Source organism: Truncatella angustata (genome assembly GCF_020726525.1).
Source record: "Truncatella angustata strain MPI-SDFR-AT-0073 chromosome Unknown BKA67scaffold_3, whole genome shotgun sequence".
NCBI lineage: Eukaryota > Fungi > Ascomycota > Sordariomycetes > Amphisphaeriales > Sporocadaceae > Truncatella > Truncatella angustata.
This window is the reverse complement of record NW_025763383.1, coordinates 2,838,608-2,852,990: the sequence shown is the minus strand read 5'-3', so window position 1 is coordinate 2,852,990 and position 14,383 is coordinate 2,838,608. Positions and strand designations below refer to the sequence as shown.

General features: G+C 52.5%; 7 protein-coding genes across 7 annotated transcripts; 3 read left to right on the top strand and 4 right to left on the bottom strand.

Annotated features, from left to right (window-relative positions):
- Positions 1-1,646: 1,646 nt before the first annotated feature.
- Positions 1,647-2,219, bottom strand: BKA67DRAFT_657700 (uncharacterized protein; the record flags this gene model as incomplete). Its single annotated transcript, XM_046107155.1, has 1 exon — positions 1,647-2,219. The coding sequence occupies one exon, from the start codon at positions 2,217-2,219 to the stop codon at positions 1,647-1,649; it is 573 nt and encodes a 190-aa protein (XP_045960051.1).
- Positions 2,220-2,538: 319 nt separating this feature from the next.
- BKA67DRAFT_249608 (uncharacterized protein) lies at positions 2,539-4,567 on the bottom strand. The gene has a single exon (XM_046095728.1). It carries the CDS (start codon positions 4,190-4,192, stop codon positions 2,858-2,860), a length of 1,335 nt encoding a protein of 444 aa, XP_045960050.1. The 5' UTR covers positions 4,193-4,567; the 3' UTR covers positions 2,539-2,857.
- A 25-nt stretch (positions 4,568-4,592) lies between these two features.
- On the bottom strand, positions 4,593-5,502 carry BKA67DRAFT_657699 (uncharacterized protein; the record flags this gene model as incomplete). The annotated part of the gene is made up of 2 exons (XM_046107154.1): positions 4,593-5,390; positions 5,482-5,502. 2 exons carry the CDS (start codon positions 5,500-5,502, stop codon positions 4,593-4,595), a joined length of 819 nt encoding a protein of 272 aa, XP_045960049.1.
- A 463-nt stretch (positions 5,503-5,965) lies between these two features.
- Positions 5,966-7,156, top strand: BKA67DRAFT_249610 (ribosomal protein L17). The gene is made up of 2 exons (XM_046095729.1): positions 5,966-6,465; positions 6,557-7,156. Exons 1-2 carry the CDS (start codon positions 6,250-6,252, stop codon positions 7,043-7,045), a joined length of 705 nt encoding a protein of 234 aa, XP_045960048.1. The 5' UTR covers positions 5,966-6,249; the 3' UTR covers positions 7,046-7,156.
- Positions 7,157-9,375, bottom strand: BKA67DRAFT_249621 (uncharacterized protein). Its single transcript, XM_046095730.1, has 2 exons — positions 9,338-9,375; positions 7,157-9,282 (listed from the first exon to the last, which is right to left on the bottom strand). Exon 2 carries the CDS (start codon positions 9,161-9,163, stop codon positions 7,268-7,270), a length of 1,896 nt encoding a protein of 631 aa, XP_045960047.1. The 5' UTR covers positions 9,164-9,282; positions 9,338-9,375; the 3' UTR covers positions 7,157-7,267.
- Positions 9,376-9,970: 595 nt separating this feature from the next.
- BKA67DRAFT_516450 (uncharacterized protein) lies at positions 9,971-11,050 on the top strand (the record flags this gene model as incomplete). Its single annotated transcript, XM_046097811.1, has 1 exon — positions 9,971-11,050. The coding sequence occupies one exon, from the start codon at positions 9,971-9,973 to the stop codon at positions 11,048-11,050; it is 1,080 nt and encodes a 359-aa protein (XP_045960046.1).
- Positions 11,051-13,495: 2,445 nt separating this feature from the next.
- On the top strand, positions 13,496-14,277 carry BKA67DRAFT_249597 (uncharacterized protein). Its single transcript, XM_046095727.1, has one exon. The coding sequence runs from the start codon at positions 13,734-13,736 to the stop codon at positions 14,169-14,171; it is 438 nt and encodes a 145-aa protein (XP_045960045.1). The 5' UTR covers positions 13,496-13,733; the 3' UTR covers positions 14,172-14,277.
- Positions 14,278-14,383: the final 106 nt, after the last annotated feature.

The following is a 14,383-nucleotide window of genomic DNA, read 5'->3' as shown; positions in this document are numbered from 1 at the left end:
AGGTGTATACAAAAAACACTGTCATAAAACTATGGTGCTAAGCTAGAACAACTTAGGTACCATTCAGCTCTAACAGCAGCTCTAATTGTCGTGCGGCTCGTATATGTACTGATTAGCAATCGGATTCGAGCACACTTATAACAGGGAGCTCCATGCCTTTATCGATGTCGCAAAAGTGCTTATTCTAACAGTTGATGAGATTGATATTATCAAAAATCTATCAGAAGGTAGGCTTCCGTAGATAGATGATTGTGTAACAACTTGATAGAATCGAATGAAAGACGATTTTGAAGCATAGTTATCCTGAGCCATAAGTCTTTTGCGGACAGTTTCCGTGAAAGCAAACTTCCATTTAAAACCCGGTTTGTTATATTGGATCCATTTGCCCGTTACTTTAATGTACGTTTCTAATTTTATGAGGTACACATTCGGGTAAACCGCTTCGGACACTCTACTTCACTAGGTATCGGAGGATAATCAATCATGTGCGGATCCGTATATACCTCAGCATCCTGGTTTATTGTTGCTCATTGATCTCGAGGAATTTGGACCCTGATGTCGAAACCGCCTTCACCAGCAGGGCAGCTGCAGGCCCACTTCGCTCACCATGCATTATCTTCCTGGTCAATGTACCGGCCGTTGTTGTTACGAGTCTGTTGTCCCGAATGAATTCTAAGGCTGGACTTGGATGGGATGATTGGACCAGTTTCGCGTCTGCTGTAAATTCACTTTGCCACATGTGATTACACCTATTTATATATCCTACGAGCTGCTAAGAACTGGTGCATGGCAGACCCTGATTGGTTTTGGTTCCAAAAATAGATCAAGTAGGCTGTCTAGGTAGAAGTCGAAGCGTCTAGCATTGACAGCATTCACTATTAGGTATTCTCCGTCGTCTTCGCGGCCTTTATGCTGGCAGCATATAACTACGGTTTCGGTTAAAACATTGCCAACCTCTCCAGGCCGAACAAAATCATGACACTTAAGGTATGTTTCAGGCAATATTATGGTATCGTATCATATGCTTACGAAAGCTACCGATGAAGGGTTGGGAAGTCGCATTGGTTGTGGCGTGATGGAAGGTCCATGAAAAATAAGCCGAGACTGAAACTCTGCGGTACAACAACCACGATAGTCGCAAATTGCATGATTCTCTAACCTACTCCGCGTCCCATCATGCGCTGGTCGATGGCGGTGACCACACGACACTATTCGCAGGTGTATCCGACACACTCACCACACTCCTGCTCCTCTTCGACCCCCCACTAAGCCGATCCGCACTCCTCAAAATCACCTTCTCCCTCCTGCCGGGCCCATCATCGTAATACTTCCTCCCCGCAACAGCCCACTCCCAACCCAGCCCGCCTCTCTCGCGCCTATCCTTACGATCCCGCTCTTCAAACCTCGCCCCCACGCTCCCACTCCTCCTCGCACTCGTACTCCTAATCCCGACGTCCTGCTCCCTCGCCTCCTGCTCCTCAACACTACTCGTCCGCGTCTCCAGGCTCCCACCCGATCCATACGGATCCCTCAACGGAGCCGCCCAGCCGCCCCAGTTTCCACTAGCGCGGTACTTCAGATACGGCGGGGCCCGGGATCCCGCTTCTGATGTCGCGGCGCAGCCGGTGGAGGCCCTTCCGGCTGAGCTAGAAGCTCCTGAGCCCCCTGCGGATGGTTTGCAGGTCCGGCGTTTTCAGCGGCCTCACCTCAAGGCCGGCGATGCCGTGCCAGTGCCGAAATGCGAAGCGCGCGGTGTAGGAGATCCCGGATGTTGTGGCCCGCGACGAGGAGGTGCGGCGCTGGCTGGTGGGCGTGCTCTTTGTGGCCGTCTCGGTGCCGGTGCTGCTGCTCTCGTCGCTATCGGAGACTGGCTGGTCCAGGTAATCTCCGTTACTGGACGACCCGTTTGAAATCGAGCTGAGTGGTGTCAAATGATGGCATCGATGTCGCTGAGTTGCCCTGTGCGCATGTGGTGGTGATGGTAGTGGCGGTGGCGGTGGCGGCGGCGGAGAAGGAGGCGGAGGTTGTCTCCGGGCGACCTTTCGTGCTTGTGGCGATGGTCGTTGAATGGCACGACGCTGCGAAGATAACCCGACCGGACGCACTGGAGCATTGAGGTCACTCCAACCGTGGCGTCGTCTCCGTTGTGCCGTTAGGGTCGGGTCCGGTGAGTTGGTTTTAAGCCAGGCACCACCTCGTTTCAGCCGAGAAGCAGGCATATCCCCAACGAAAACTCTACCGCGGTATGCGATACCCGGGCCTCTCACACCCGGAGATCGACGAATCGTATTCCCATAAGAGGAGCCAAGGGCAAATGCAGCTTGGCCCGATGGCTTGCTGACAGCGCTGCTGCCAGCTAATCAAGCTGCCCTCCCTGACTGGGTAGCTCTTTTGGTCAGTGTAGATGCTTGACGTGCATGCCGTCTTTCGGGTGCCACGAACTGATGGAATCGCGATAAGAGTTTAGTGAACCATTTTCGTTGTCTGCGAGGTTTTGGTCTATGACGACGGGTAGAAGACAGCGGAACACATCCTACTATAATATTAGCACACGCTTCTTGCACGTGTACACTGACGCAGGGATGGAGCCATGTGAATGGTCGAGATTTAAAAAAAAAAAAAAAAAAGCTCTAAGATAGTCCATTATGATAGGAGCACGCTATTGCGAGTAGCTCTTTATTGACTAGACTGGGGTGTTATGTTTGATTATCCTACTTATAATGTAACTATGCTCAAACCCAAGGGGGTGGTGTTCCATATCTCGCGGGCATTATAGTTCGGGTATTATCACCCCAAGCAATGGGTGACGGTGGAGCCAGTGGAACAGGAGAGGCAATAACTTCTAGACTAGCAAGTTTTACCAATGACATGATGATAGCCGCAGGCTGACTGCCACAAGGCTCATAGGTCCGTGCCACATCCCCCAGGCTATAGGTGAGGGTGGACGCCGCGGTGCTAGTAAGAGTTGCAAAGAACTAGACGAGGGCTGGCTTTCATAGGGGACATATGTACGTCTTGTGTCACCCCAATGGACCGGAGAACGTTTGCGAGCGGATGCGGCGACTGCTACCGCCGAACGCGCTTGGGTGTTGGTTGAAGACCGAGTCTTATTTTGTACGGCATCCGATCTGATCGCTAAAATCGCTCGTTCAGGAGGAGTAGGCTCAGGAGGTAGCTGTGAGTCTGGAGTAGGGCTGGAGACAATTAAATCTGATGTATCAGCTGAGTCAGCCTTGCGATTGTGACGACCTGTTGGTTTCCTCGCAGACGTTCGCGCAGTCGACTTGGTAGATTTTGTAACCACGGCGATTGGATCTGCGGGCAAAGGAGTCGGATAATGTCTCCTCTCTGCAGCGTTTCTATCGGCTCCTCTTGTTAGCGTCATTCTTCCCTGGGCTTGCAATTGAGGATCGCCTGAACATCTTCCACTAAGCATTGCACAATCACCCTTGTGTGGTAGATATCGAGCCATAGCATCTGGCGGCTTCTGCCGATCTGTTACATGCCGTGTCTTGCTCCGGCCTCGTTTCGAGCCACGAGCTCTTTTAGGATGACGACTATCCGAGTTGACAGAACTTCTCCTACTCAATGTTCGCTTGGTGTTCCATGGCATGCCTATCCCTGCCCAGGATGCTCCAGGAGACACCTTCCACCGTCGTATACCACTAGGACCAGCTGTAATTTCCCACAACTTCTTACTACCACCCTTCCCTTTGTTCATCTGCGCTTTCACGTTGTTCGTTGCGGACCATTTGATCTTATACGTTGGTGGAGGAGGTGGGTCGATTTTCTTTTGGTCCAAGAGTGCTTTGATAGCCTCATCAGTTGTGCAACTGTTAGCATCTTTATAAGCCCAGATGAGGACTTTATCATAGACACGGCGGCCTTTCGGATCGCGCCTATCTCTTGGCACGATGTGACCCAAGTCCAGAGCTCCATGGTTGTCGTGCGGCCGAAGAGAGGCTGCACGTGGTGCCCTAGGACTCTGAGAAGCGGAATTGAGGATATTACAAGACGCTGGCTTTTGGTGACTAGTCTTGCGACGACGCCGCCGACGAGAACGGCCACGTCCACGTTCTAGTGAAGCCCGCTCCGAGACTGGCAGACTCAATCTGCGATCATGAACCTCATTCTCAGCACGTCGAGGCCGTCCGGAGAATAGCCTAGCCGTTTTCCGCAATATAGAATACATCAGAGATGGTGATGGACTGCTTAGTATTGGTAAAAGTGCCCCTAAACCAAGTACGGTGTAAATTTCGACCTTATAAGGGCTATGAGTACGAAACGTGTTGCTATAATGTTTGCTGTGATTGTAAATATTGTCAAGCTAGATAAGAAATCAAAGAAATGGACCTGAAGAAGCCCTAGGCAAACGTTCAAGTTATACAAAACAGCAAAATTGTCGCATAACGAAGCCGAAAAGTTGAGTCATGATTCAGATTGCTGCGTTGAGACATGTGCAACCTCCTTTCTATGGGTGATGATATAGTACAAACAAGGTCTATGGGGTTCCCTGTCTCGTAGTCAGCATCTTCTGATCTGCTCAAGGGGAGTTCTGACTTGTTTCCTCGGGGAATACTCACGAAAATATACTATACACCCCTGAGCTCGACATATTTCCTCTGGTCGATGGGCGTGTATCGCTCAGCCAGAGCTTCCTCCACCGTCTGATTTATGCCACTCGGTTTCTCGTATCTTTGTCGCAGTGTTCGCTCGACAGGGGAGATTGCCTCGTCAATCTTGCCTTCTACAATCTGCTCAGCGCCGACCAACTTCTGTTGGGCGACTCCCAGAGCCTCCTTGCCAGCCGCAATTCCTCGGCCCACAGCATCGACTATGGAGCCCTTGACGTGCTCGGCTTCCTTTTGGGCTGTGCTGGTGGCTTCTGAACCATGAGCCTTGGCGTTGGCAAATGCACTCTGGGCAGCGGCTGCGACGCCTCCGGCCTTCTCGTTGGCAGTGAACTTTGCGCTGTCGGCAGTTGCCTTTGCTCTCCTCTCGGCGTCGCTCTTGAGGGCGGATGCAACAGCACCGGCCTTCTGCTCGCCCTTTTCGGTCTCGTCGATGGCCCTTCCGAGTGCCCTGGCCCACAGACGTCCGACGGCGGTCTCGACGCCCTCACGGACCTCATCCCAGTCGGTGTTTTGAATCCATCGTATCTCGCGTTCGACCTCGAGGTTCCACTTGTCCTTGGCCGTCTCGACAAAACTATCTCGCTCCTTGGCAGCCAGCTCAGCTCGTGTAGGAGGGTATACTGGCGGCAGAGGGTCGGTGATGCCCGAGACTACGTAGTTGTTTGCGCGCAGGACGGCGGACTGACGCTCACGGTTGCGCTGGTGGGCGAGGACGGTCAGGTAGGCGACACCAAGGGTCAAGGTGACTCCTCCTGTCTGTCATCTGGGGGTTAGCATGGAGAGGCGTGGATCCCCAGGTTGGATCGGCGTGGCGCTCTGAGAACAGGGTCCGAGTGCGGTTACTTACGAAGCCGGTGGTGAAGCCCATGGTAGAGTTGAAGTAGAAATAGACCGAGTTTCGCGCACAATGGCGCTGGGCGAGAATGAAAGCTCAATTAGGGGTATTACGAGGTTTTGTGACTTGAGAATAGAGAGACTGGAGAGACGCCCGGCAATCAATTGGACATGTCAATATGTTTCTCTCTCGTTACCAGGAACGTGATATAATTTGACGTTGGAGCTTGCCGTCCGAGAAATGACGAAAGTCGCGCTGGGTAGTGTTAGTGGGTAGTGGTGGTGGTGATAGCGGTAGCGGTGACTACTGTAGCTGCCAACCCAAAAAAGAAAAAGAAAATCCAAATTCCACCCCCCCAAACGCCCCTACGTCTGCCCATACATTCATTGTAGTAGCGATAAGTTTATTCTAGGTTAGCAGCCGGCACCCCCCCGGGAATTAGCGGCCCAGAAGCCTGCCCAGAAGCCAAAAAATTCCCAGCTCAGCTCGGGCCATCATCTGTCAGTGCAATCAATCGCATTGGGATTTTGAGCGTGATTGTGATTGGGAGAGATAGAGACAGAGAAAGAGAGATACTTCGCGCCAGGGGAGCTCCGTTTCCATCTCCAGTTCCATTGAATATTGCAGTTGGTAGTTCAACGACTCGAATGAGTTCCACACGGGATCCCAATAGCCACTGCCAATTTTAGATCACTTGACTGTCGCTTTCAACCGCAGTAAAAAATAAAAAATAAAAAATAAAAACCCCCCCAAAGCAAAAGCACAACAAAACAAAACAAAATGGCGGGAGGATTGGTCAAATATAGGCATCTGAGCCGCAACTCAGCACATCGACAAGCACTGCTGCGAAACCTCGTCACATCCCTCGTCAAGCACGAGAGCATACGGACGACATGGGCCAAAGCGAAGGAGGCCCAGCGCCTGGCCGACAAGCTCATCACACTGTCGAAGCGGGACACTGAAACCGCGAGGAGGAAAGCCACCAGCATTCTATTCGTACGTGTGTCCCTACCACCCTCCGCCTGACTCCCCCAAGACCCCAAGACCCCAAGACCCCAAGACCAGACAGACGGAACTGACCAAGCAGACGCCCTCCGAGCTCATGCCCAAGCTCTTCACCACCCTCCGCCAGCGCTACCTCGAGCGCCCCGGCGGCTACACGCGCGTCCTGCGCACCGAGCCCAAGTCCACCTACGACCAGGCCCCCACGGCCATCCTCGAGTTCGTCGACGGGCCCAAGGACATGCGCTTCCACATGGCCGCCGCCACCTACGCCCGCAACCAGGCCCTCGGCCTGCCCACCACCAACCTCACCCGCCTGAACCGCAAGAAGGCCACCCAGTTCCGCGAGGGCGGCAAGGGCGAGTTCGACTCCATGGTCGCCAAGATGCGCGGCATGGGATTCGGCGAGAGCCCCGAGGAGAAGAGGGCCAGGCACGAGGCCAGGCTCGAGATGCTGAAGGAGGACAAGAAGAACGGCAAGGCCGCCAGGAGTAGGCCGCAGGTCGACACCGACGCCCCCCTGGGCGAGACGGCCGAGAAGGCTGGGAAGAAGAATGTGAGCGTCCTGAGGTAAAAAGAAAACAGATAAATGGGAGATCAAGCCCGGAGCCGAGAAAACCCGCTTGAATTCGGGCTGTGTAGAAGGAACTGTATTATATGGACATATTAGGCCTCAAATCATCAACGAGGTCGGGCTGAGATGTACGAGAAATATGTACAATTGCACCACAAAGTCACCAAAACCCATGTCATCTAAAAGGTTCGGTCGGCCCTGTAAAAAGAAACATGCACCTATCTAGACAAAGTCAAACGTATCACCACGCTCCCGGATCATCTTGCCCACTCTCTTGCTTCCAACCACCCTCTCCAGCTTCAGGAGATCATACTTGCTGAACATGACCCTGATCGCGCCGGTGCCCGCCTCGAGCTTGGCATCCTGCTCGCTCTTGCCCAGATAGCCGCCCGCGATCTCCCTGTAAAAGATGGGGTTGTCCGGCAGGCTGTAGAAGATGACCTTGCGCACGCCGTTGAGCATGTATCTCCTGAAGTGGTGCGCGCGCTCCGTGTACAAGAGGACCTTGTGCCGTCCGTTCAGGAAGTGCGACCGCGCCCGCGACGCCTCCTTGATGTCGGCGTACTCGGAGATGTGGCCAAAGGTCAGGCTCGACACGGCGTCGCTGGTGGCGAAGTAGTTGCGCACCCTCACGAAGTCGAGGTACGACGGGATGAACAGCAGCGTGCCGTGCACGTCCTTGGCGCGCTTGACCAGGGTCGGCACGATGGCCGACGTGAAGTACTCGAACCGCGCGTCCGGCTCGGTGGACACGGAGGGCGCCTCGAAGCGGGAGAAGGTCTGCTTGGCCTTGAGGCCCAGGTCCTGGATCGTGCCTTGGTATTCCGGCTGCACCCTGACGCGGCCGGCCCAGTTCTGGCACGAGCGGTGCAGTTCTGACAGCTCGGGCGTGTTGAAGGCCGAGAAGATGAGGGTTTGGCGGTAGTTGGCGGCTTGCTTCTCGAGGTACCATTCCCGGACTCTGCTAAAGTCGCAGCCGTGCGCTTCGCGGGGCTGCAAGTTGAGGTGCTCAAAGATGAACTCGATGTGCTCCCAGTTCTGCATCAAAAGGGCGTCGGCTTGGTCCATGATGACAACCTCGATGGATGAGAGGTAGTCGTAGTCAAGCTTCTTGTCCTTCTCCTTGTTCTCGTCCGAGCCAATAGCCATGCGTAGACCTAGTGGACTGGCGATCAGGATATCAGAGTTGTAGAACTGCGAAAAGTACTTGACCGTCTTGCGGGTAAACTTGACGCCTAGCCGGAACATGTCATCGTCATTGCCCTCGAAGAGCTCGCGGAAATCCTCAGGACGGTCAGTGGTGAACTTGCTGTCCTTGTCTTGAAAGGACTCGTCGAACCGTTTCCTGTTCTCTTGCTGATCCGGCTGGCATATCCGGGTGATAGCCTTGACTGCCTTCACGGCTGACTCCCTGGTGGGTAGGATCATCAGAACCTTGGGTCTTGTGAATCCTTGATCTCTTGGTTCAAACTCGGTATCTTCGCCTTCCTTGGCGAGCTTGGCGTTGTTTTTGATGACTCTATCTCGAGTCTTGAAGACGTGGTTGATGGCATGCATGCAAGCCATTTGGCGTATACTCTCAGCGTTCCTCGGTGTCCGCCCACAGAAAAGCAGGTCATTGTAACCAAACGTCAAGGGATATAGAACCTGCTCGAGCCTGTCCAGGTTTGGCCGTTTCGATGCAGCCTCTCCAACCCGCTGCTTCAGTTTGAGTTCCGTACTCGTGGATAATGTGGACAGTGGCCTTGCTGATTGAGTCGAATCTGTGCCAGGCAAGACCCGCGTCAACCGCCACTTATTCAACTCGGCCTGGTTCGTCGAGGATTCCTTGGCTTGGATGGCCTTCAACCGTTTGGAGACCTCCGCGTCGTCAGGACTAGCAAAATGCGACTCAAAGGGGTCCGAGTCATCAGGAAGTTCGTCATCTGAATCGTCGTCCAGATCGGCCACTTCCTCTGCCGGATCCTCTTCGGGCTCCTCGACGTCGTCCTCATCCTCGACAACTTCCTCATCCTCGCCATCTTCGGAATCTTGACGATGCAGGATCTCAGGCTTGGAAGACTGGTCGAGCTTCCTGCGTTTTGACTGGGGAGCTTTGTCTTTGGCGAAACTTTGCATCAGAGCCAGATAGGGCTTACTTGATGCGCCTTGTTCTTCTCCGTCATCCGATTCGTCATCTTCTGAATCAGATTCTTCATCTGACGGTGGCACGTGCTCTGAGTCTTCACTCTCCGAGTCTCTGCAGATGCATTAGTATAATACATAGACCTCACCAACTGCCGACCCACTCACTCTATGTCTGCAAGTCTCGCATCATGAAATTTGGGCCCATAAGTGCGCTTCTTGACGGGCTGCTTGCCACGTTTCCCAGCTGGTGCTCGCCTTTTGACGCCTCCAGAGAGCTTGCCTTTTGGTGGCATTGTGAATCCGAAGAGCTATGCTGGAGTGGGAGAACGAGACACACCCAATTCTCAAGCCTGTGTCTTTGCTATAACGATTTCTGTTCTGGAGCGAAAGGAACGAAAGAAGAAGAAAGAAGAAAAAAAAGTAAGTCAGCCTTGCAGAAATTATCACCGTTCGGCCATACCATTACAATACAGCACAGCCTTGCACCTACCAATTGCCCCCACTCGAACATATGGACGGCTGACGGATGCGTTCCACCTGCAATTCCAGTCTGTGCTATCTTATCTTAGCGCGCACAACCCCTCGATCGGCTTTTGCAAAGCGCAACAGCTGCGTCGAAAATTCACGGAAATTTCGAACTGCAAAGAGCAGGACGCTGGGAAAAAAACGGGTCCCCGCGGCAGCAGACGAACCATCACCAGGGAAGACCACACTCTCGCCAGCCAAAACACCAGAGCCCTCCCGAGACGCCCCAGGAACAGCCATATCTACAATATCTCTGGCGTCATACCACCCAACATGGCTGTGGACACAGAGACCTTCTTGCACCTGTCGCGGCCTTTGGCGCCCACAGTGAACCTGCAGAGCAGCATTGCCCCGCTCTCCGTCAACATCCAGCCTCACGCCATCCTCTCCATCCTCGACCATGCTGTCCGCCGCGACATCCCCGCCACCCCGACCACATCCTCGCGCGTCATCGGTGCCCTGATAGGATCCCGCAACGAGGATGGCAGCGAGGTGTCCGTGTCCTCCACCTTCGCCATCCCCCACACCGAGAACGAGGACCAGGTCGAGGTCGACGTCGAGTACCAGAAGAACATGCTCAGCCTCCACCTCAAGGCATCGCCCCGCGAGACGCTGCTCGGGTGGTACACGACGTCGCACGAACTTAACAGCTTCAGCGCTCTCATCCAGAACTTCTTCGCCAGCCCCGAGACAGGCACCTTCCCCCACCCGGCCGTGCACTTGACCGTCTCCACCGACCCCGGCGCCGATGTGCAGCTCAAGTCCTACATCTCCGCCCCCGTAGCAGTCAACGCGGAGCGCGCTGCCGAGAGCTGCCTCTTCATCCAAGTCCCCCACAAGGTCACATACAACGATGCTGAGCGGTCCGCCCTCGAGCTCATCTCCTCCGCCAAGGACAACGAGTCGCAGACTGCCACCATCCCCTCAGATGTTGAGGGTCTGGCCCGCTCCATGGAGTCTACCATCGACCTCCTCGACCGCGTGTCCGGCTGGATTGGCGAGATTCTCGACGAGGAGCGCGAGCCCAACAATGCCTTGGGCCAATACCTCATGTCGGCATTGTCACTTGCTCCCAAGGTCGACGCTGCCAGCATCGAGCACGACTTCAACAACCACATCCAGGATGTCCTCATGGTTTCGTACCTGGCCAACAGCATCCGCACGCAGATTGACCTGAGCCAGCGGTTAGCAACAGCTACCCTTGACGAGACCAAGGTCGACAAGGACGACAGCAAGGACAAGGGCGACCGTGGTGACAAGAGAGGCGGACGTGGCGGCCGAGGAGGCCGTGGCGGCGGCCGCGGTGGAAGAGAACAACGCGAGCCCAGGGAGCCGCGCGAGCCTGCCGAGTAAAGCGAATATCCAATCAACATTCGGCCACCATATCACATTAATCAGGACTTCACTGCACATCCAATCAGGGAGTCACTAGAAGGCACACCACAGGTGCCTTACTCAAAAGGACAACTCGCAGACAGCAATCAGACTTCTGAAAACATCCAGCTGCGTCACATTGGATTGCATGGCGAGGAGCTGGGGATTTAAAACCATGCGGTATCTTCACGTGCAGAGTATACTAGGCGTTCCCATCCGGAAGGCTCCGGTATTAGAGAGAACTGAATTTATGAATCATAAGGCAAAAGCATGACCTTCCCAATTCTACTGTTATTCTTGATGACGTGCAGCCTCGTATCACAACTACAAACAACACTTTGGGGATCAATGTGACACTGGACTAAGCAAGCAACTGTTGCCCGTTCGTCGAGAAGCTTGACTCTTTTTCATGTTAAATTCAGCCATCAAAGTTCCCTGACTTACCCAGAACGCTCACCCCAGATGTGCTTTATTTCATCACGTATCCAGCATCCAAATTTAACTTCATCCCGAATGTTGTTTGCCTCAACTCGACAACTCTCGATTGATCAGGCCTTTAGTACTTACTGGATCAACATTGAACTCTATTATTGAATACAGAGGCCGATCAAACCATATTTCCATTAGACTAAAGCAAGAACCCACTCGGCCTGAACATGCTGTTCATTAAACTCCCCACTTGTCAACTTCAATCCCCCTAGCCTTCATATTCCCCATAGTCTCGTTCACTACACTTCGCAACTACTTCAATACCAGCCTTTGTTCCGTCAGATCGCCTTCACTGCAAAGCTCCTCTATAATTTGACATCATTCTCATATCATTTTACTGCACTGAGCTCCGCATTTTATTGTTGCTTCCCAATTACTATTGAGGTACATTCTGCCAGATTTCTTTGCAAAAGGCCTCTGTACAAGTCATAGATACTGGTGTTTTTTCTGTCCGATTGCATACAGGGTAATCTGTACATATCAATAATAAACCCAACATGTCTCACGACAATACAGTACTTAAGCATTCAAACAGGAACCGTGGTTATTTACAAGTTCAACACCAGAATGGCCTCACTATTGGTTCCACTGGATCGCTGTTTCCTGAACCAGTCCCGTAAGCACCTGGTCGTCATCTGATAAACACTATATTAAAAACAATCGAGACAATTAAATCATACCAGTTCCATCGTCTATGAAATTAGGTTCATTTTTTCTTCAAGAAAAGAAAAGAAAATTGGGTTGGAACATTGATCATATTTCAAGCCGTGGCTTACGACACTGCCAAGAGCACCAAGGGCATCGAAGACAATGTCGTAGGAAGTTAGGAACTTCCTGGCCGGCCCCGTCACTTGATGGCCGCTTAGTCCACACAGGAAACAGAAGGCATTCGCTCAAACCTTCGTTGTTCAGACATTAACCTACACGCGAGGAATCGGTAGCCCACCTCATTTTTCTGTTCCATCAGACTGCTTTCCTCCTACCTTTACTTTTATTGAGAATATCAGAAATCTTGGAAACGGCCTTGCGGCCACCTTGTCAGCAATCACCAATATTCACTGATACATGAAGAATCTGCTATACACGCTACAAGCTTGAAACCAGACCATATCACGAAGCCGCCGAACAAGAAGCATTCCGCTAAAAACACACTTGCCTCACATACATCGCATACATCAGATACCTCACGACAAGAGGGACACGCTGAAGACCTATCCCAAAAGTCGAGCGATGATCAACCTGAGATGCCGGTTATAGAGCTAGGTCCGACGAGGCTCTTGCAGAGATCACAATAACATGCACTATATACTAGTCCCAGTTCCTGAGGTGGTAGCTATTACTGGAGGTGTGCCTTTAGCTCCCGCTCCTCGATCAAACCCCCTCCCCCCCCCCCTCGAGGAGTCTTGCTGAATTATAGCTATGCATCATAAACACAGAACCAAAATGCTTCTCAGCACCGTTGCGTCCAAACTAGAACTTTTGCTACAGTTTTCTGAGCCTCACACTGGACTCTCAGATGTCCGTCTCGGGATCATCCAGAAGTCTTCCACGATGTACTCGTTGTGTCCAGTTACAGAGATTGGATGAGCATTGTATGCTCAATGAGGACACGGACATACACACTCTTTAGCTGATTGTTGAACATCACGACAGGCTCGCCAAGGACCTTGGACTTGGGGAATGACAACTTGAGTAAGAAAGACCATAGAGTTTGAACAGCCGATACTAAAGATATCAGCACGTATGGCGCGGAGATTCTCAAAGCATTTGATAGTCCGTACATATGATCCTAGCGTTGATGATTGAGACTCGGCGGGGTGCGAGCATATAGGCAGGGAGATCGTTGTGAACAGTATGGACTATCCGGCGCCTTCTTGACTTTGTCTTTGGCTGTGCTGACTGCGTGCTCCCACAGATACGGTACTACTTTGCCTATATTCTTCATAGGCAGAGTGACGGTTACCTATGTTGATTTGGCCTTTACGTGGCAATTTCCCATTCTACGCCGTCTTGGCCATCCTACATATAAGATACTTGGCAGTGGGAGATTGTATGTATGATGTAGTGACGTGAGCGGACGATGGCGGAGACGGCATGTGAACATTTTCGACGCCGTCGAGTCCGCTACGTTGAGAGAATCCTTTCACACAACATGGCCTGACGTGTTTACCTAATGTTCGCTGTCCACCGGCCATGCTGGCAATTTATCGCGGCATTCCTCCCTGAGTACCAGTGCTCATATCGAAGGACGAGCCATTTGACAAACAAGTCGGATGGGTCAATGATGATCCCAAAACATCCAGAATTCGCGAGGCCACCTTCTTGCGCAATTACGTGCCTCTACGGAGGAAGAAACCGCTGCAAAGCAACGAGCAGGACATCCCGGAAGGGAACTATCTTCAGGAATTGGAGAAACTTCAGGTCTAGTTGCGCGAGCAAGAAGCAGAAATTGCAACAGGAAAGCGCCAGGTCGAAGAAGTCGGCCACTACAATGAGGCAGTGCGGGCGACCCAAGAGGCAAAGCACAAGACGGCGTCTGGGAGGAGTCTGTGTACAAGCGCCGAAGGAAGTGCTGTTGCAAGCCTGCATGTGCATAGTATCGATGGCATGATTGAGGAGTATGGTGGATACAAGTCTGTGAGGTTGGGGTCTCAATCAGGCCTGGGTCGTTGGGTTCTCTGTTCGACTGATTCACGAGCAATGCAGCATGTACACGATTCCATAGCATATTGTAGTTCAATATTATCAACAAGGAAGTCCAGAAATGCCCAAGCGACGTTCTTGACAGCACAGTGTAGTGTGAATATTACGCAGAAAGATATG